This window comes from Festucalex cinctus, chromosome 17 (genome assembly GCF_051991245.1).
Source record: "Festucalex cinctus isolate MCC-2025b chromosome 17, RoL_Fcin_1.0, whole genome shotgun sequence".
In the NCBI taxonomy this organism is placed as follows: domain Eukaryota; kingdom Metazoa; phylum Chordata; class Actinopteri; order Syngnathiformes; family Syngnathidae; genus Festucalex; species Festucalex cinctus.
Genome location: NC_135427.1, coordinates 10,130,746 through 10,147,245, shown reverse-complemented (window position 1 = coordinate 10,147,245; position 16,500 = coordinate 10,130,746). Strand labels below are relative to the sequence as shown.

The window sequence follows — 16,500 nt, the reverse complement described above, 5'->3', positions numbered from 1 at the left end:
CCCCATTAAAACACTATGACGGATCCGTGGTGGTGGTGGTGGTGGTGGGGGGGCGATGCTGTGGTGTTGCAATCCCATAATATTCATAACTGTTTGTATAGTGTCAACAATCCCAGTTTAGAGGCTATTTCTTTTCGCCTCTGTCTCCATTTGAGAAAAATGAGCCATAATTATAATTAATAAAAGCAAATGTCAAAATGTAGCCTTCAAATGCTCAAAAAGAAATCCCAAGCGCGTGCAAACAATCTATTAATAACCCTCACGCCTGCTCTCAATATGCTGATGTTGTTATCATTTTGGTGCGACTTTATGTGTGCGGCTGGGTAAACATAAGGTGATGCTGTCTTTAAGAGAGCAAGCCTGGGAAGGGATGATGTAATGTGTTCGCAGACAATGATGTCATCGACTAAGACTCGGCAAGGATTTAAAGTGACAAAGACATTTTTTTTTTTTTTTTTTTTCTGCGTCAGGTCTTTTCAGAGAGCAGCAGTAGCACCCGGGGACGTCCTTTGAAAAAAAAAAGAAAAAAGAAACCAAAAAAAAAAGAAGATATAATGTGCAAATGAATCAGCAGCTGGAGGGGCTTTCCATGTAGAGCACGGCATCTTTATTAATTAGGTTGTTTAAGATACAAAACACAGGAACATTTGGTCATTTGTCGACAGTTATATCCATCCATTCATTTTACTTGATGTTAGAAGTGTTATCCTCAGGGTGACAAAAGAACAATTTGCAAGTGTGCGTCTTGCATGTACACAATAATGGGATTTTTATTTATTTTTAAAAATAAAAATGTCCTTTTAATCTCTGAAAAAAACAGGGGCATAGCTAGAAAATTTTCAGTGGGGTGGCCATGGTCAAAGCAAGCCTGAAACCTCCCATACCTTCCACTAGTCGACTTCTATCTCATGCATTGTTTTGCATTTGCTACCAAACTGCCAATCGGAGTGAGCAATTGTCACCGACGGAGACACCATCTTGTATACAGTGATTGATGGCCCATTCATTCACATTAAAACTGAAAAGCACAATGACACAAAAATCCTCTTCATTCTTCCCAATTCGACTTCTCAGACATGCTTGCTATGTGTATTACAAATGTTGATTGACATTGACTGTAAGACTCAAACATTCTTTTCTAAACATTTTTTTAGAGTTTGTATTCAAATCAATTATACCTTTATTGTTTAATTATGCAGCTAAAATATGAATGAATTGTGGCAGAGTACCCATCTAGCTCTAAGGATACTGCATCCATATGAATGTCAGGAAAGACGCATGTATCTACTGTAAATTTTCCACAAGTTGTGAGGTGGCCAGGGGTGTGGCCAGAGAGTGAAGAAAGAATTGTCAATAAGGTGGTCTACCCTCAAGAGTTATGCAAGGCTGACACTTGCACCAACTTGTGGCACAAATTGGCACGACGAACTAGTCGTAAAGTGGCGGGAAGTGTGCGTAAACCCGTCGTGACTGCGTGCCATGTCGGGGCAAAATTTTTGAAATGTTCAAAATAGGGCTGGGCAATAAATCGAATTCATTCGATACATCGTCATTTTAAAAAATTGAATCGTTGAAAATTTGCTAAATCGTGAAATCGAATTTTGTCTTCTGGATGATTAAAAGCTGTTGTTCTTATGTTCTGTTACATCCAAATGCTTTTATGTGATGTAATTTTGCCTTAAAACTGATCTAGAATCAGTATACGTTACTGGTGTCTGACATTTTGCACAGGAATTATTTTTGAAAAAATGAAACCTTTAAATAAACGTTTGTTGGATTTATTAGGTTAAAATCGATTAAAATCGTAATCGTCCTGAATGACTGCAAAAAAATCGAGATTTTATTTTTTGGCCATATCGCCCAGCCCTAGTTCAAAATTTTTGTCATGACAAAATTTCGCGACCGGGTCGTGAACTATGCGCAAACTGTTCGAGAACTCGTCAGCACGATGCGGGAAGGATGCGCGGCAGTGCGTGCCATGCCACGACTGTCACGAAGTGCCACGAATAGGGATCGGGGAGGCCCCCTTTTTATATGGCGTGCCCAAGTCGGCACAACACCGTCCGAATTGCGCGAACTGGTCGTGAAAATGCGGGAAGTGCGTAAGCTATGCGCAAACTTTGCGCGAGCTATGCGCGAACTCGTCGTGCTAGTTCGAGTCAATGTGGACACGGATGGTCACGCATTCGTGAACTCGTCGTGAACAGTGCGGAAACAGTGTGGGAACCTCCCAGTTCGTGCCCCAACAAGATGGTGGCCAAAAGTCGTGCATGTGTCAGCCTTGCATTAGGTAGTCCGAAGCCTGGTGAGCATACTACTTTAAACCTCATGGTGGTCCAAGACACTACTCTTGTTGAAAAGTTCTGATCCAACAGATATTTTTCACTTCTGTCACTTTGACAAATAAGATGATTCAAGCAATGGTTCATCTTACAAACTGGTCCTGAAAACAGTTACTTTAGGCTTTTGGAAAGAGGCAGTCCGATTGACGCTCTTGTCAGTGTGGACGGAACTGGATGAAGTCTTCCTATTTTCCTGGTCCTCTGCTCTGTCTTGGCCCAAACGTCTTTCCTCAGACTTTTTGGTCCCACCATTCTCATCTCCGTCACATTCCAAGGCCTGATCGGAAGCCGTGTCTTGAACTGGATCTCCATGTTTTGATTCGTTGACGTACAACCTGACTGCATCCGCCGTGTTAGCTACCGGTGGGTCTGTTTCAGTATCCTTGCTCTCCTGATCAGATGTGCTTCTGACCACACATTCGGTGATGACAAGCTCCTCTCGGGAATGACCGTCATTCTTGGTTATGTCCGTGTCTGAGATGCTGATGTCGCAAGCGATCTTATAGAAAAGCGAGTGGTTTTCTTTCATTTTTTCCAAGCTCTGACTGACCGCGGAAGACATCATACTGGAGTCGCTGCCTTCATCAGAGCAAGTGGGGTGGTCCTCTTTGCGTGACGTCTCCTCAGTGCTGATGTCGATATCAGGGATGTGCAGTGGTAGGAATTCAAGACGGTGGTTGGTGGAGAGGAACCACTTGGATCTCAAATCGGAAGATGAATTATTCCTGTCATCATCTTCGTTACCGTCAGGTTCAACAAGCTCTCGCTTGTCTCCATCCTTGCAGCTGAGAAATCCCTCGCCTCCATCTTTCTGATAGACTGTCATCGACGTGACGTGATGCGGCGATGGCGGTCGTTTGATTTTAGTGGCAACGCCTGCCCTGCGACTGTAACTTTTATGCTGTGTTCTGCTCCCGAACTTTATGGGACTCTTTTCGTGCTGTTTATGTTTGTTTTCAACTTGCGAGGTTACACCAGGGCTCGGAGAATCCGGAGGAACATAGCTCAGAGACGTTCTGAAGGTCTTCGCTTGGCAGTTCGATTCATGATCTAAAGAACAGATTTGACCGCCGTTAGTCAAACTGAAGAGGAATATCATTGCATCCGCAACAAAATAACAAAATCAGAAATAACTACCAGATGTTCTTTGCTTTCCTGATGTGTCATGGAGACGATCCTCCTGCTTGACCGGCGTAATGGCACTGATAGATAGATAGATTAGTCTGAATGGAATTTAGGTAGCCTTAGTCTTTTTTTCTGTTACGAACAGTAACAGAACATCCATCCATCCATCCATCCATTTTCTTGACCGCTTATTCCTCACAAGGGTCGTGGGGGGTGCTGGAGCCTATCCCAGCTGGCTTTGGGCAGTAGGCAGGGTACACCCTGGACTGGTTGCCAGCCAATCGCAGGGCAAGTAACAGAACATGTATTATATTAGTGGTATAGTAATACTAGTATATTGTACCTTTGTATTACTCGCTGCCGTATACGTTCCACACGCCTGAGTTTAGCCTCGCGCTGCTCAGGGGTCATATAGAAGTCAGGATCCATGTCCGCAGTCAAGAGGGAAGGAGGCTCTTCGACAGACTGTTCACGCATTTACAAGGAGTAAATGGGTATAAATAATACAGCATCTGCTTGGGTTAGCTATCGCAACTAATTTGGGTTACCATATTTTCCGCACTATAAGGCGCACCTAAAAGCCTTCAATTTTTTCAAAAGCTGACCATGCGCCTTATAATCCAGTGCGCCTTATATATGTATCAATATTGAGCCGCAACATGTCTCGCTGTCAAGACGCTATCGGTGACCCTGCACGATGCGCATGCGCAGAACATCCCGCCATCTTGGATCGCTAGCTAATACTAATACTTTACCTCAGAGAAAATAATAAAACAGCTGTTTATTCATTTTGGGAGTGAATGGAGTTGTCATAAAGCTGGTTTGTCATCTATTAATAAAGTTTGACTGACCTATCTGACTGTTTTGTTGACATTCCCTTTAGCGCAGCACCATCTAATGGATGCATACGTAACCCCAGCCTCTACTGTAGCGCCTTATATATGGAAAAAGTTTTAAAATATGTCATTCATTGAAGGTGCGCCTTATAATGCGGTGCGCCTTATATATGGAAAAAAGATTGAAAATATGTCATATATTGAGGGTGCGCCTTATAGTGTGGAAAATACGTTACTTTTGACAGTTTTGGAGTGCTAACTTGGATTACCGTATTTTAATCTAGTGATCAAATCCAATAACCTTAATTTCAGAACTGAGACCATCTCTGAGAGCTTCCGTTGGATGTGTCTCCGGAATCTCTGCAGAAGCAGCTCTGCGGACGTCCGAGTCCATCTCAGAGGTCCTGGCTGCTCGTCGGCTTGGCTTCATCACAAGATGCTCCTGGGGCTTCTCTACTGAGGCTTGAGTCGGCCTGGATTTTTTGCCAGGCTCCGGCAGCCGTCGCTGCGCCTCTGACGAGACCTGCTCAGGCAGCGGGGCTTCGAGCTCTGGCGGGGGATCCTCCACGGAAACACGCCGGGCCACTAGGGAAGACGGCAGCACAGCGGTAACCACTCGCGTCAGCCTTAAAGGAAAGGGGGCCTGAGGAACAGAGTAAATATTAGGGGTGTGCCAAAAAAATCGATTAATAAAAGAATCGAGATTCTCATTTATTAATCGAATTGAATCAATATTTAATATCCAAAAAGCTATTTTATTTAAATTGGAAATGAAGAAGGGGAAAAGGCATTTGTAGCCCACATGGTGTTTTTGTGGAAAAAGGCACTTACAATACAAAATTACTAAATGTTTAAACAAAAAAACAAAAAAAAAACACTTTAATGTCTCTGTCATTTTGTCTTGCAAAGCAGACTGGAGTAGATCATGACAATATTGTGCATATCTGTAAATTGAAGCAGAAATCATTTGTCAATCAAATATTTTTTAATCGAAAATCATTTCTGAATCGAATCGTAGACCCAAAAATCGTAATCGAATCGTGAGACAGTCAAAGATTCCCAGCCCTAGTAAATATACAGTGAAACCTTGATGGGTCTAGGACTAGTCTACAGTATTTTGGTTATTATTGTGTTAGTTAAACATCTAAATCCAGCAGTTTTTAATCAATATCAGAAGGCTGCCATTTTGCCACCGGCTGTCGAGTGAAAATGACATCACAGTTGCTCGGGTCTCAAGTAACAACCAATCACAGCTCAGCTTCATAAAACAGGTGAACTGTGATTGGTCGTTGCCTGACGCCTGCGTAACTGTGATGTCATCTTAAGGCGACAGCAAGTGACAAAATGGCTGCCCCCTGAGATGGATAAAAACGGATGGATTTTGTTGCATAACTCATATTCCACAAATGTAATATTAATAAGAATGTCATGTTTAGACTAGTAAGGTCACCTATAACATATTGAAAAGAAATGTTTAAGGTTGACTTCCCCTTTTAAAAGTAATGGGGAGAAAGGACATTAGCTTAGCACACAGCTCAAAACATTCAAACATTCTCAAGCTTTTTATTTAGTTTATTTACAATAATTTTGTTCTATACTTGGCATTTCCAGGCTACGAGAAGAGTACAAAACAATAATTTTGCGCTGTATTAGGTGTTTTAAATGGACAGTTGGCTCAAATGGATGATCCCTTCTCCCAATCACACCATTAAATCGAGCTTCTACTTTATTGGAGCATGATAAATTGCCTGGTGTACCTAATGAAATGTCCAGTACACTGACACAAAATCTGATTTGTTTGTTGATCAGCCTACAAACCTCCTCTTGCGTTTCTGAACTTTGACTTTGGGTGTTGGCAGCTGGAGAGTGTATGGGAGGTTTCTTCCTATTAGTCATCCTCTCCTGGTTCCTCTTCATCCTCTCCATCTGCTCCTCCTCGCTCATCTTCATCTTCTAAAGGCGATACGGGCGACTTAGAACATCGCACTTGTTAGCGCCGATATTCACGTGTTAGCATGTGATTGTGCGCGCGTGCGTATGTGAATGTACCCATGTGTGCTTGTATGTGAGAAAAGTATGAAAGGTGCCAGAAAGGGGCAGGAGGAAGAGAGGTGTGAGCTCCTGCTCTCCCCTGTCGGCCAAACCGAGTAATGCAACATGCCCTAATTGCAGGGAAGATGACAGAATCAAAGAATTTCCATTTGGCTGCGATAGCAAAGAGGTAAAAATCAGTTTTGGAGTGTTTCTATATTTGGTTGCGTGTTAGTGAACACATTAGGCAGGGTAAACCAGCAGAGTGGAAAAAAAAGAGGAGTCCAACCTTGGTTAATTGGGATGTTGTATCTGCTGTGTCCCCCTTCGTCATCCCCTGAGATGCTAGTGAGGTAAAAACGATGACAAATGGTGAAAGAAGAGGCATAAAGGTGAATGGAATATGTCATTCGTGAATCAGTGCAAACCAGATGCATCCTTATGTGCTTTCAAATGAAGGAGGTCAGGTTGACTTTTGCCTCTTCTGTGTTTTGGCTTGGCAGCGTAGATCCCCTGAAAGATGACGACAGATCCATCAAAAGTGTCCAATTTGCTTCTGAAAGGCGTTGTTGTCCTCACGTCATATGCGGATTCTGTCCAGCCGAGGTCCCGACTCCTGCTCTGAATGCTTTCCAGCAACTCCTGGGGTAAAGGCGGTCGGACTGGAGGTGGCTCTTGTTCCACGTTCTGCTGGGATTGAGACTAGGGATGTCACGATAAGGGCACTATCGTGATATTAAAACTGCCACAATATTGTCGTCGTCATGTTCAAAATATTTAAAAGGAACACATCTGTTAGAAAAGTCAGGTTGATTTCCATTTGTGCAGTTCTAGCACCCTCTAGTGGCTAGTTTATTAGTGCAATTTAATTTTCATTAGGGATGTTTTGGCCTTCTATGTTTAAAATCTATGCTAATAGTCAGATGAAGGGGAACCTAATTTGCTTGTGACGCGTTCAATGTGTGCTTGCATTAGCAAGTAAGTGCCTCAATATTGTTATTAGAGATTGCAGGTGGTTTATATGCATTGCTGTCATGTACCAAAGCACAATATTGTGCTTTTTTTTTTTTTTAGTATGAGCTCTCTTTTTTTACAATACTATGATCTTTTCTAAGTATCGCCAACGCCCCCACAATATCGTGATAATTATCGTATCGTGACCATATCGTGATAGTATCGTATCGTGATGTTTGGATATCGTTACATCCCTAATTGAGACGTGAGATGAAATGTGAGGCCATCAAATATCCCTCTTGATGGATACAAGTATTGAATCGGGGTATTGATATTGGGGAGCATCGGAATCGGGATCCGCTGTGCTATGGTTTGGGTTTCAAATTTAGGTGTTAAACTCGGTAAGGGTTTCAAAATAGTTGCATTTTATAGCAGTAGTGGATGATGGAAGCAATCCTGAATGGGTGGGGCTTCAAATTAGGGTTTTAATCTGCTGATGAATCAATTGGGGGTTTAGTTTGATCACTTAGTTCCTCTTGAATCTTAATTTTTATTGTTGAGCAGATTGTGGAAACAGAAAAAAAATACTCTTGTAGATAGCCTACGTAAGTGAAAGCAGTTATAGCTGAAATCTGTCAATGTGTTCTTCAATTTTCACTTGTAAAGGACAGTTGACAGAAACACGGTGGCCTTACTACTGGCACGTGAGGCACCTCTGCGGCAGAACCAGGAGATCCAGGATGCGGGCCTGAGGACTCGAACCCTGAACACAACGTAAGGTTACACTTAATTCAGTTTAATTTCGCAAAATGACAAAACTAAATTGTAGTTCAAATGTCAGAGAGGGACAGATACTAACTGTGGCGTTTGCGCAATCCCAACAGGAAGCGGAAGTGGTCCCTGTTCACCTTTAACCCTGCGAGAATGTCCTCCATCATCCAGAGCTCCCTCTGGGCCTGAGACTGCTCCTAGAAGCAAGTAAGGAAAGAAAAAGAAAAAAGTTTGAATGTGTTTATTAGTTCTAAATGTTGTGCATATGCACCTTGGCCACCTGGGGGCAGTATAATACAGATGAGTTAATATACATGGAGCTGGTCAGAGGATAAATAATACATGCCACTGAAGCTATTCTTTAGTCCATCTAGGACAGGGGTGTCCAAACTTTTTCATTTGAGGGCCACATACAGAAAATCAGAAGGACGCAAGGGCCACATAATGTTATGAAGAGAAATTGTGTTTAGTCCTAAAAATTGTACAAATAATTTATTCGTGCTTTTGCATATTTAGAAAAATGCTACAGTATATAAACCAATTTATTTGTAATATGGCAGTAGGGTTATTATAGTTTTGGAATTTTTCATTTTAGTTAGTTTTTATTAGTTTTCAGGGTGGTTCTGTTAGTTTAAAAAATGCTTAGTTTTAGTTTAGTTAGTTAGTTTCATTATTACTATTAGGTTTTTTTTTTTTTTATGTGTATTATTTGTGCGCAATATTTAAAAAACAGCATGGGCGCGACGTCATCTGAAGGTGCTTTTCTATTGGCTGCTGCTAGATGACGTCACTTCTGTGTGACATACTTTCAAACGTCATTATTCCGGTTGATATCAAAATAAATCTACTAAAAATCACATTTAAAATAATCCCCAAAGGCTCATGCATTAAATTAATTACCAAAGACTAAAATGAAGGACATTTGCTATAATTATAGTTAGTTTTAGTCAGTTTTTTAAACATTAAATGTAGTTTCAGTTAGTTTTTAAAAAAAGCATTTTTGCTTTTATTTTATTTTGGTAACAATATTGTTTTTTGAATTTTAGTTTTAGTTTTTTTTATTAGTTTTAGTTAGTTTCAATACCCTCCCTTCTTACTTTGACCATCTCCAAACATTTTTCTTTTGTTTATTTTATTTGAACTGAGTCAAATGCTATTTTTAGCATATGTCGCGGGCCACTGAAAAATGGACGGCGGGCCGCAAATGGCCCCCAGGCCGTAGTTTGGATCTAGGAAGTTTTGCATTGTTTGCTAGCATTAGGCTAAACAAAATGATCAAAGCTTAACTTGTAATTGCCTTTGTTTTATGCAAACATACCTGTGGCATTCCAAAGTTGCAAACGTGCTGCAGGTGCGAGCGAAAAACGCAAAGTTCACTTTCCATTCTCTCATACTGACTCCACACAACCTCCATTTCCTAAAAGACATGTACACAGGCGAACGTAAACGTGAGCTGAAATGATTATTACGATCCTACTTCCTGTTTCCCAAAACGTTTTGCGTACTAATGACACGTCGCACATTCTGGCCCGGATTGTGACCAGTTCCTCCTGCAGCAAAACCTTCTGGGTCAGGGCCTCTTCCTGAGCCCGGGGTCCCTGGCTGCTCCAGTCCTCTAGCTGCAGCCTCAAAACCTCTAAAGCACACTGGACACTATCCTGTGAAGCGAAAATTCACTTTAAAAAAAGTATTTATCATATAAATGTGTTTTTTTTCTTTGGTTAGCAACTATTGCGCTAGCAACCTTGTCCATTTGGAGTTGCGAGAGTTCAACGGACAAAGACTGCAGAAGCTTGTCGCACCCGCACAACCTTGTCAACACAGCCTGAAAAAGAAAAAAAAAAAAAACCGCAATCTGAGCTTAGAAGGACGTGCATTATAGCTGCCCCTAATGTGGTGCCGCTCACGTATCGGAGCTACTTACGTCCACATCACTTTCTAGAGGTCTGATTGGCGTTGGGTCGGACTTTGCAGGCTGTAAAATCAAAACAATCGAGAATATAACAAAAAGTATGTGAAAGTGAGGATGTTTTTGTTAAATATTCATTAAAAAAACAATTAAATATACATATAAAATAATTTTTACATTTTATTTTTTATTATTATATGAAATTTATTAAACTAACTAAAACTAACTATAATTATCGTGAAATGTCATTCATTTTCTTCTTTGTCATTTTTTTTTTTCCACATGTGCTTTCTGGGTTTATTTTGAATGTATTTATTTCGGGACTTTTTTAAAATTATCTTATACCCAACAAATACTCTATGTATTTAAAAAAAACAAAAAAAACAACAAAAAACTAATACTAAAAATAATAAAAACGAAACTAAAACCAAGCATATTCACACACAAAAAAAACTAAAAACCGTGTTATATAAACTAACTCAATTAAAAAAAAAAAAAAAAACTTAAGTCAGAACTAAATAAAAAACTAATTATCATGGAAAATCCAAAACTTTATAACCCATGTTGCTAGCATGTGTTAACACAACACCAGAGGTGCTCAGGCGAGAGGGCCGTCTCAATTTTTAGAACACTGATCGGTTGCCATGGCAATGACAGATTTGCATCGCACACCACCGAACAATTATGAATTATGTTACGTAACTCTCACTGTATCAATATAATCATTTGTGCTGCCAAATTAAATTGAATTTATGACACCACAAATTACATACAACACATTTAATATACAAATCAACACGCACGCACAACTGCTCCGTATAGATGCCATAGAAAGACACCATTGTTGGCATACTGACAGATAAATGGCCGCGGTGAGGGTGGTGCTGGTGTTGGTTCTGGTGCCCATGTGCAACCCTGGATGAGGGCGGCAAAGGGGGCAGCAGGTCCGTGTGGTCCCCCGTTGAGTAGCTCTAAAGGAAGAGGCAACATTAAATAAATCATAAAACATAAAAAGGAGGTTTGTATGCATTTGGTAATCACCTTTCCTAGAGGCCTTCGCCCAGTGGGGGCGTGATGCACAGATCCATATATCGGTGTAGGCTACAAACACAGATGTGATATATGTTATATAAACTGCTTATAAAAGTCAATTTTAATTATACACTTTATGTAATGGGATATTCAACATGTATTTGAAAAAGCGCCAATTCAGATTATGGCAATTATACCATGATGAGTCCATTGAGGATAAAGCTATCCTTTAGGCCTTTGAGGCTTGCATTTTCCCTGGTTGATGCAGCACTTCATCACCACTAATTCCATTTGTCAATGAGTGTAGTGTTCATGCATGTGCCGCTTAACCGAAGATAATCCGCGCATCCAACAACAGTGCAGATCAAGTTGCAATATGAGGTGGAAATGAACAATATGAAGAAAATCATTTTTTTCAGTGCCACATTGAATGAAATCAGTGTTTCCGTTAAATTTGACAACTTTCCAAAGCTTCTTGGCGACATTTGTTTTTGTTTTTGTCAAAAGCGACAAATCAACTGGTCGACAAAGCCTTTAAATTATGAAATAAATTTGAGAAGTGATGGCAAAAAAAAAACAAAAAAAAAAAGAAAGTTCAGACATATCTCGGCCGTTTTTTTTAACTCACTTTTTGCCTCTCCCACAACATTATTTATCTCTCCTACAGCATCCGCTACAATTACATGCAAATAGCTAATTATGCAAATTTGGCGATGACATCATTTAGCGACTTTTAGGACAGCCAAAAGCTACTGTCACTTTCTTTCGGTGCCATTTGGCATGGGTTCGTTTCCCCGCCTGGGAGACCATGTTTGATTGTGTGCGTGTTTGTGTGAGTGAGTGAAAAAGTTACCAAAAAATAAAAATAATTTACTCCAGTTGGCAACACTGACTGAAATACTTAAAAAACGTACACAGAAACCACAGAACATTTTGACTGTATGTTAGATACGGTTGCTGTTGAGGACAAACCACATATGTCCAAATATGGTCAATTTCACATTTTTCACAAATTGATACGTCATCTGTCATTTATATGCGTTATTTAACATTCAAAGTGTTAAAAAAAAAGGATGACAACAAATCTCTTGGATACTTGAACTGTCGAAGAAGTGTCATAAAACTCCGCCTCCTTGGTGCCGTGCAGCATTACGTTGCCTCAAGATTGAAAGTCTGGATGGTCTTTAGCGAATGAAAATAATTGAGCTAGATAAATTTTGTTGATCAAGCGAAACAGATTTTGTTGTTGTTGCCATTTTACGTAAAAAAAATAGAAAATGAGTATTAATTTCTTCAGTTTTAAGGAAACATGCTATGCTAACCTTGGCAATGTTTTGCCACCTCTCTGCGACAGGACTGGTGGGAGTGGATTTGAACTCCATCTTGGGTGAGGCAGGTGTGTAGTACAGCGTGTCCGGCACCGTGCCCGAGCCATCCTGGGGTCGGATGTCAACCCTTCCCACCGGCGTGTGTGAGCGAGACCCCAGCTGACTCCGGGAGGTCAAAGAACCCGTGCCGATGATTTCCGCATGCGATGTGATGAAAGGGACAGAATCCGCCTCCCGGTTCGGACCCCAAGGGCTTGGGGTTCGAGCTGAAGGGCTGCGCAAAGGCAAAACGAGTGAAGCTACGGAAGGCAGTGGGGAGTCTTTGGGGAACAAACCTCGAGTTCCTCTGACGAGCGCTCCTCCTGCCTCTCAGCTCCGGGTTCGACGTCACAATCCTTCCTCCGCTCAGATGAGTCTGCTCACTGAGAGTTCTGCTGACGTGTCTCGGTTTTGGACATGTCTCCTCATGTGATTTGGGGAGGTCCACAGACTCAGTGCTGCCCCCTATCTGAGTGAAATCTTGGTAGCTTGAGCAGCGCCTGCAAAAATTGGCCAGTTAAACAACAGTTTCCGCCCGTCACTATTTGCCACATATTTTTTGTGAGACCGTCACATACCTTTGCATAGAACCGTCCGTTTCCATGGAAGCAGACTGACTGAGCGCTCGGACCCAACCCAGCATGTCCTCCTGAGTGTCAGCGCTGAAGTAATAAGACCGCATCCCCTGATGAACTACCTAGTTCGTGTATAACACCACACAGTGTTAATGTTGCGCGTTATGTAGTATCCTCGTTCAACTAATCTTGACAAAAGTGTATTTCCAGTAAACTGTGGGTGATCTACAGTAGTGTTGCCATGGCAACAAGAACCAGTGATAAATTATTAGAATATGATCAAGGTAAAATAATGACGTGTGATGGGTATAAAAAGTCTACACACCCCTGTTTAAATCCTTTAAACAATGAGCCCAAAATAAATAATTTAAAACTCATGATCAATAACCTTAATTTAAAAAAATAAATAAAAATAAAAATTGAGGCCTGAAATAAAAATTAATGTGTTTGCACAGGTGTGCACACTTTTTTAACTGGGGTGTGAATGTGTTAATTCACACTCATATTAACTCATTTGCTCCCAAAAATGTATAAAAACGTTCACTTTTAAATATTGCATTAATCCCAAAAACGTCTTTATATGTTATTTTTTTGTTTTTTTTTTTAAATACTAGCGCAATAATATTACATTAATCCCAAAAACGTATTTATATGTTGTTGTTTTTTGTTTGTTTTGTTTTTTTTAAATACTAGCGCATACAGAAGGCTTTGATGCAGCCTCTGACCTGAAGAGGTCGCTTAAAACAATGTTAGTTATTACAAAAAACGGCCAGTAGGTGGCTGCAGAGTATAAGAGATTAACCAGGGCCATGTTGCAAAAAGCTCTTATCCTGAGTGTTTTAAAGAGCTTTGTGAATAATGATGAAATGAATTAGCACAAAATTGCCACTATTTAAGATGCCTCTGATTAACACTAAAGAAACTTCAGCTGTTCTAGTGGGCTTTTCCTGACATTTTTTTTCATTTGATCTAGGAATGTTCAATACCATTTTCCCCCCAGGCCAATACCAATGCAAGTACTCCTTGAGAACCGATACCGCTAGTACTATTATATAAAATTTCATTTGACACAATGGCTTTGTATCTTTGCCATAAGTGGTCCAATACTGCAAAGTCGGAAAACGTCAGGAAAAGTCTACTAGAGTATCTGAAATTGATTTGAGGTTAATCAGAGGCACTTAGTTTGAATGTTCCCCACGACCCTTGTGAGGATTAAGTTATATCAGTTTATTTTTCTCCAACCTCTAGAAAAGAGTTGTAAAGGTTCTAAGTTACATTAATAGTAGAAAATGTTTGGAAATGATTTACATTTCTTTGTTAACCTGGCATTTGAACAGGGGTGTGTAGACTTGTTTTTATATCCACGGTGTACTTCTTTAAAACATAAACTGTAAGTATTAGAGAATAGAAATTGGTGTAAAGCAAAGATAAGAATACAAAAAGGTAAACACATGTCTGTGTCAACATAAACGAGCGATTTAAAAAAAAAAAAAAACTTACCTTGAAGGTGAACTTCCTGTTCTTGCATTCTCTCGGCGTGCAGAATAAGATTTTGTAGCTGGGCAGCGGAATGCTGCCCAACACGGGTTCTTCTCTGCTGTCTGTTTGGGACGCAAAACAAGTAAACAAAAGCGAGCGAGAGTCATCGTGAAAAATGAGAAAGTCTAGCGCTGATAACAAATGTTTACCCTTATAGTAGAACAAACAGTAGTTGGAGAGGACGAACCATCTTCTCTTCCACAATTTCAAACCACTGCTGTCCTATAGAGGAAAGATGGTTAAAGATGAATGCCTTTTGGTAATAGCAATGATTAATATTATTGTTTTTTGAAAGGCGGGTAACAACTTTTTTGTTGAGCCATCCTCTGATGACCACGGGACAGTTGGGATCTCGCTTGGCTGCCTGACATCTTTTGCCAAATCTTTGCAACTTGCCATCACTTTCCTGGACAGTATGATGACAATGAAGTTGCATTTTTAAATTGATAAGTACTACAATATATCCAAATGGAATAGATTCAAACCAACCCTTCTAACAGGAAAGTATGAAATGGTGGCCACGCTGGATGCTTGGCTTAGTCTGTCCTGTTCATCCATCCTGCAGAGAGAGAAAAAAAACAAAACAGCTTTTGCATTCATAAACTCAACTCTAGCTTCAATCTTTGTTTAATATTGCATTCAATTGAATGAACAAAAGTCATCTCAAGTGTGTCCGGCCTGACCACAACCTCGCTACGTCAAATCATTCCCACGCTCAACACCCCAAAGCCTCCGAACACGCCGGCCGAATTCCCTTATGACTTGCCCTTCCTCCCATGTCAACGTTTCTTTCTGACTTGGCGTCACCCTCACCCACTTGCAGCGACATTCTCCCACTTATTCTATTCTGAGCCACCCAGCTTGTCCACCATGACTGCAGAAGTGACAGGTGACAGCTGCATGGCCATGGTGGCTGGGAGTGTTTGGAAAAACAAAACAAAAAACAATCTGGCAGTGGCAGGCGAATGGCCGACCGGCATGGGACGATGAGGAATACGTGCCCTAGACTGAAGGAATGCAGGCGGGGGGTGCTGAGGAATCGAATTCCAACTAAAGATGGAGGAGACAAATGTGTAACCACATTTGTTTCACGTGCAAGCATAAGCTGCATTTCCCAATTTAAAAAAAATAAAAAAATAAAAAAGCCTGTATTTTTCTTAAACGACCATGTATAGTAAGGGATTTGTTTAAATGAAAAAAAAAAAAAAAAAAAAAAAGACCATGTATAGTAAGGCATTTATTTAAAAAACAAAACAAAAAAAACGACCATGTATAGTAAGGCATTTATTAAAAAAATAAATAAATAAATAAATAAATCAACCATGTATAGTAAGGCATTTATTAAAACAAACAAACAAACAAAAAACGACCATGTTTAGTAAGGCATTTATTAAAAAAAACAAAAAACAAAAAATAAAACATTTTTTTATTTATTAAATTTATTTATTTGTTAAAAAAACAAACAAAAAAAACGACCATGTATAGTAAGGCATTTATTAAAAATGAATAAATGAATAAACAAAAACAAAAAACGGCCATGTATAGTAAGGCATTTCCATCCATCCATTTTCTTGGCTGCTTATTCCTCACAAGGGTCGCGGGGGTTGCTGGCGCCTATCTCAATTCAAATATATATGTATATTAAGGCATTTATTTAAAAAACAAACAAAAAAAACGACCATGTAAAGTAAGGCATTTATTAAAAAAAAAAAAAAAAAAAACGACCTTCAAAGCATTTTTTCCCTTCAAAACGACCATGTATAGTAAGGATTTTTTTTCTTCCTTCAAAACGACCATGTATAGTAAGGCGTTTTCTTTTCCTTCAAAACGACCATGTATAGTAAGGATTTTTTTTCTTACTTCAAAACGACCATGTATAGTAAGGTGTTTTGTTTTCCTTCAAAACGACCATGTATAGTAAGGCGTTTTTTTTTCCTTCAAAACAACCATGTATAGTAAGGCGTTTTTTTTTTCCTTCAAAACGACCATGTATAGTAAGGCGTTTTTTTTTTCCCTTCA

At 40.0% G+C, this 16,500-nt stretch overlaps 1 protein-coding gene across 1 annotated transcript; it reads right to left on the bottom strand.

The window, feature by feature from the left end:
* Window positions 1–623: 623 nt before the first annotated feature.
* plekha4 (pleckstrin homology domain containing A4) lies at window positions 624–15,180 on the bottom strand. The gene is made up of 23 exons (XM_077503460.1): window positions 14,971–15,180; window positions 14,789–14,887; window positions 14,631–14,703; window positions 14,443–14,543; window positions 12,946–13,064; window positions 12,664–12,867; window positions 12,323–12,602; window positions 11,010–11,069; window positions 10,826–10,939; window positions 9,984–10,034; window positions 9,804–9,884; window positions 9,565–9,717; window positions 9,378–9,476; window positions 8,148–8,256; window positions 8,002–8,051; window positions 6,914–7,021; window positions 6,763–6,847; window positions 6,624–6,679; window positions 6,122–6,256; window positions 4,605–4,946; window positions 3,811–3,932; window positions 3,480–3,544; window positions 624–3,392 (listed from the first exon to the last, which is right to left on the bottom strand). The coding sequence occupies exons 1-23, from the start codon at window positions 15,079–15,081 to the stop codon at window positions 2,431–2,433; spliced, it is 3,579 nt and encodes a 1,192-aa protein (XP_077359586.1). The 5' UTR covers window positions 15,082–15,180; the 3' UTR covers window positions 624–2,430.
* Between the last annotated feature and the right edge of the window lie 1,320 nt (window positions 15,181–16,500).

Coding starts and splice junctions, on each gene's coding strand:
- plekha4 (XM_077503460.1), bottom strand. CDS start 15,081: ATGAATGCAAAAGCTGTTTTGTTTTTTTTCTCTCTCTGCAGGATGGAT. Junction 14,704..14,788: donor GAGGATGGCTCAACAAAAAA/GTTGTTACCCGC, acceptor TTTCCTCTATAG/GACAGCAGTGGTTTGAAATT. Junction 3,933..4,604: donor GTCTCAGTTCTGAAATTAAG/GTTATTGGATTT, acceptor ATGCGTGAACAG/TCTGTCGAAGAGCCTCCTTC.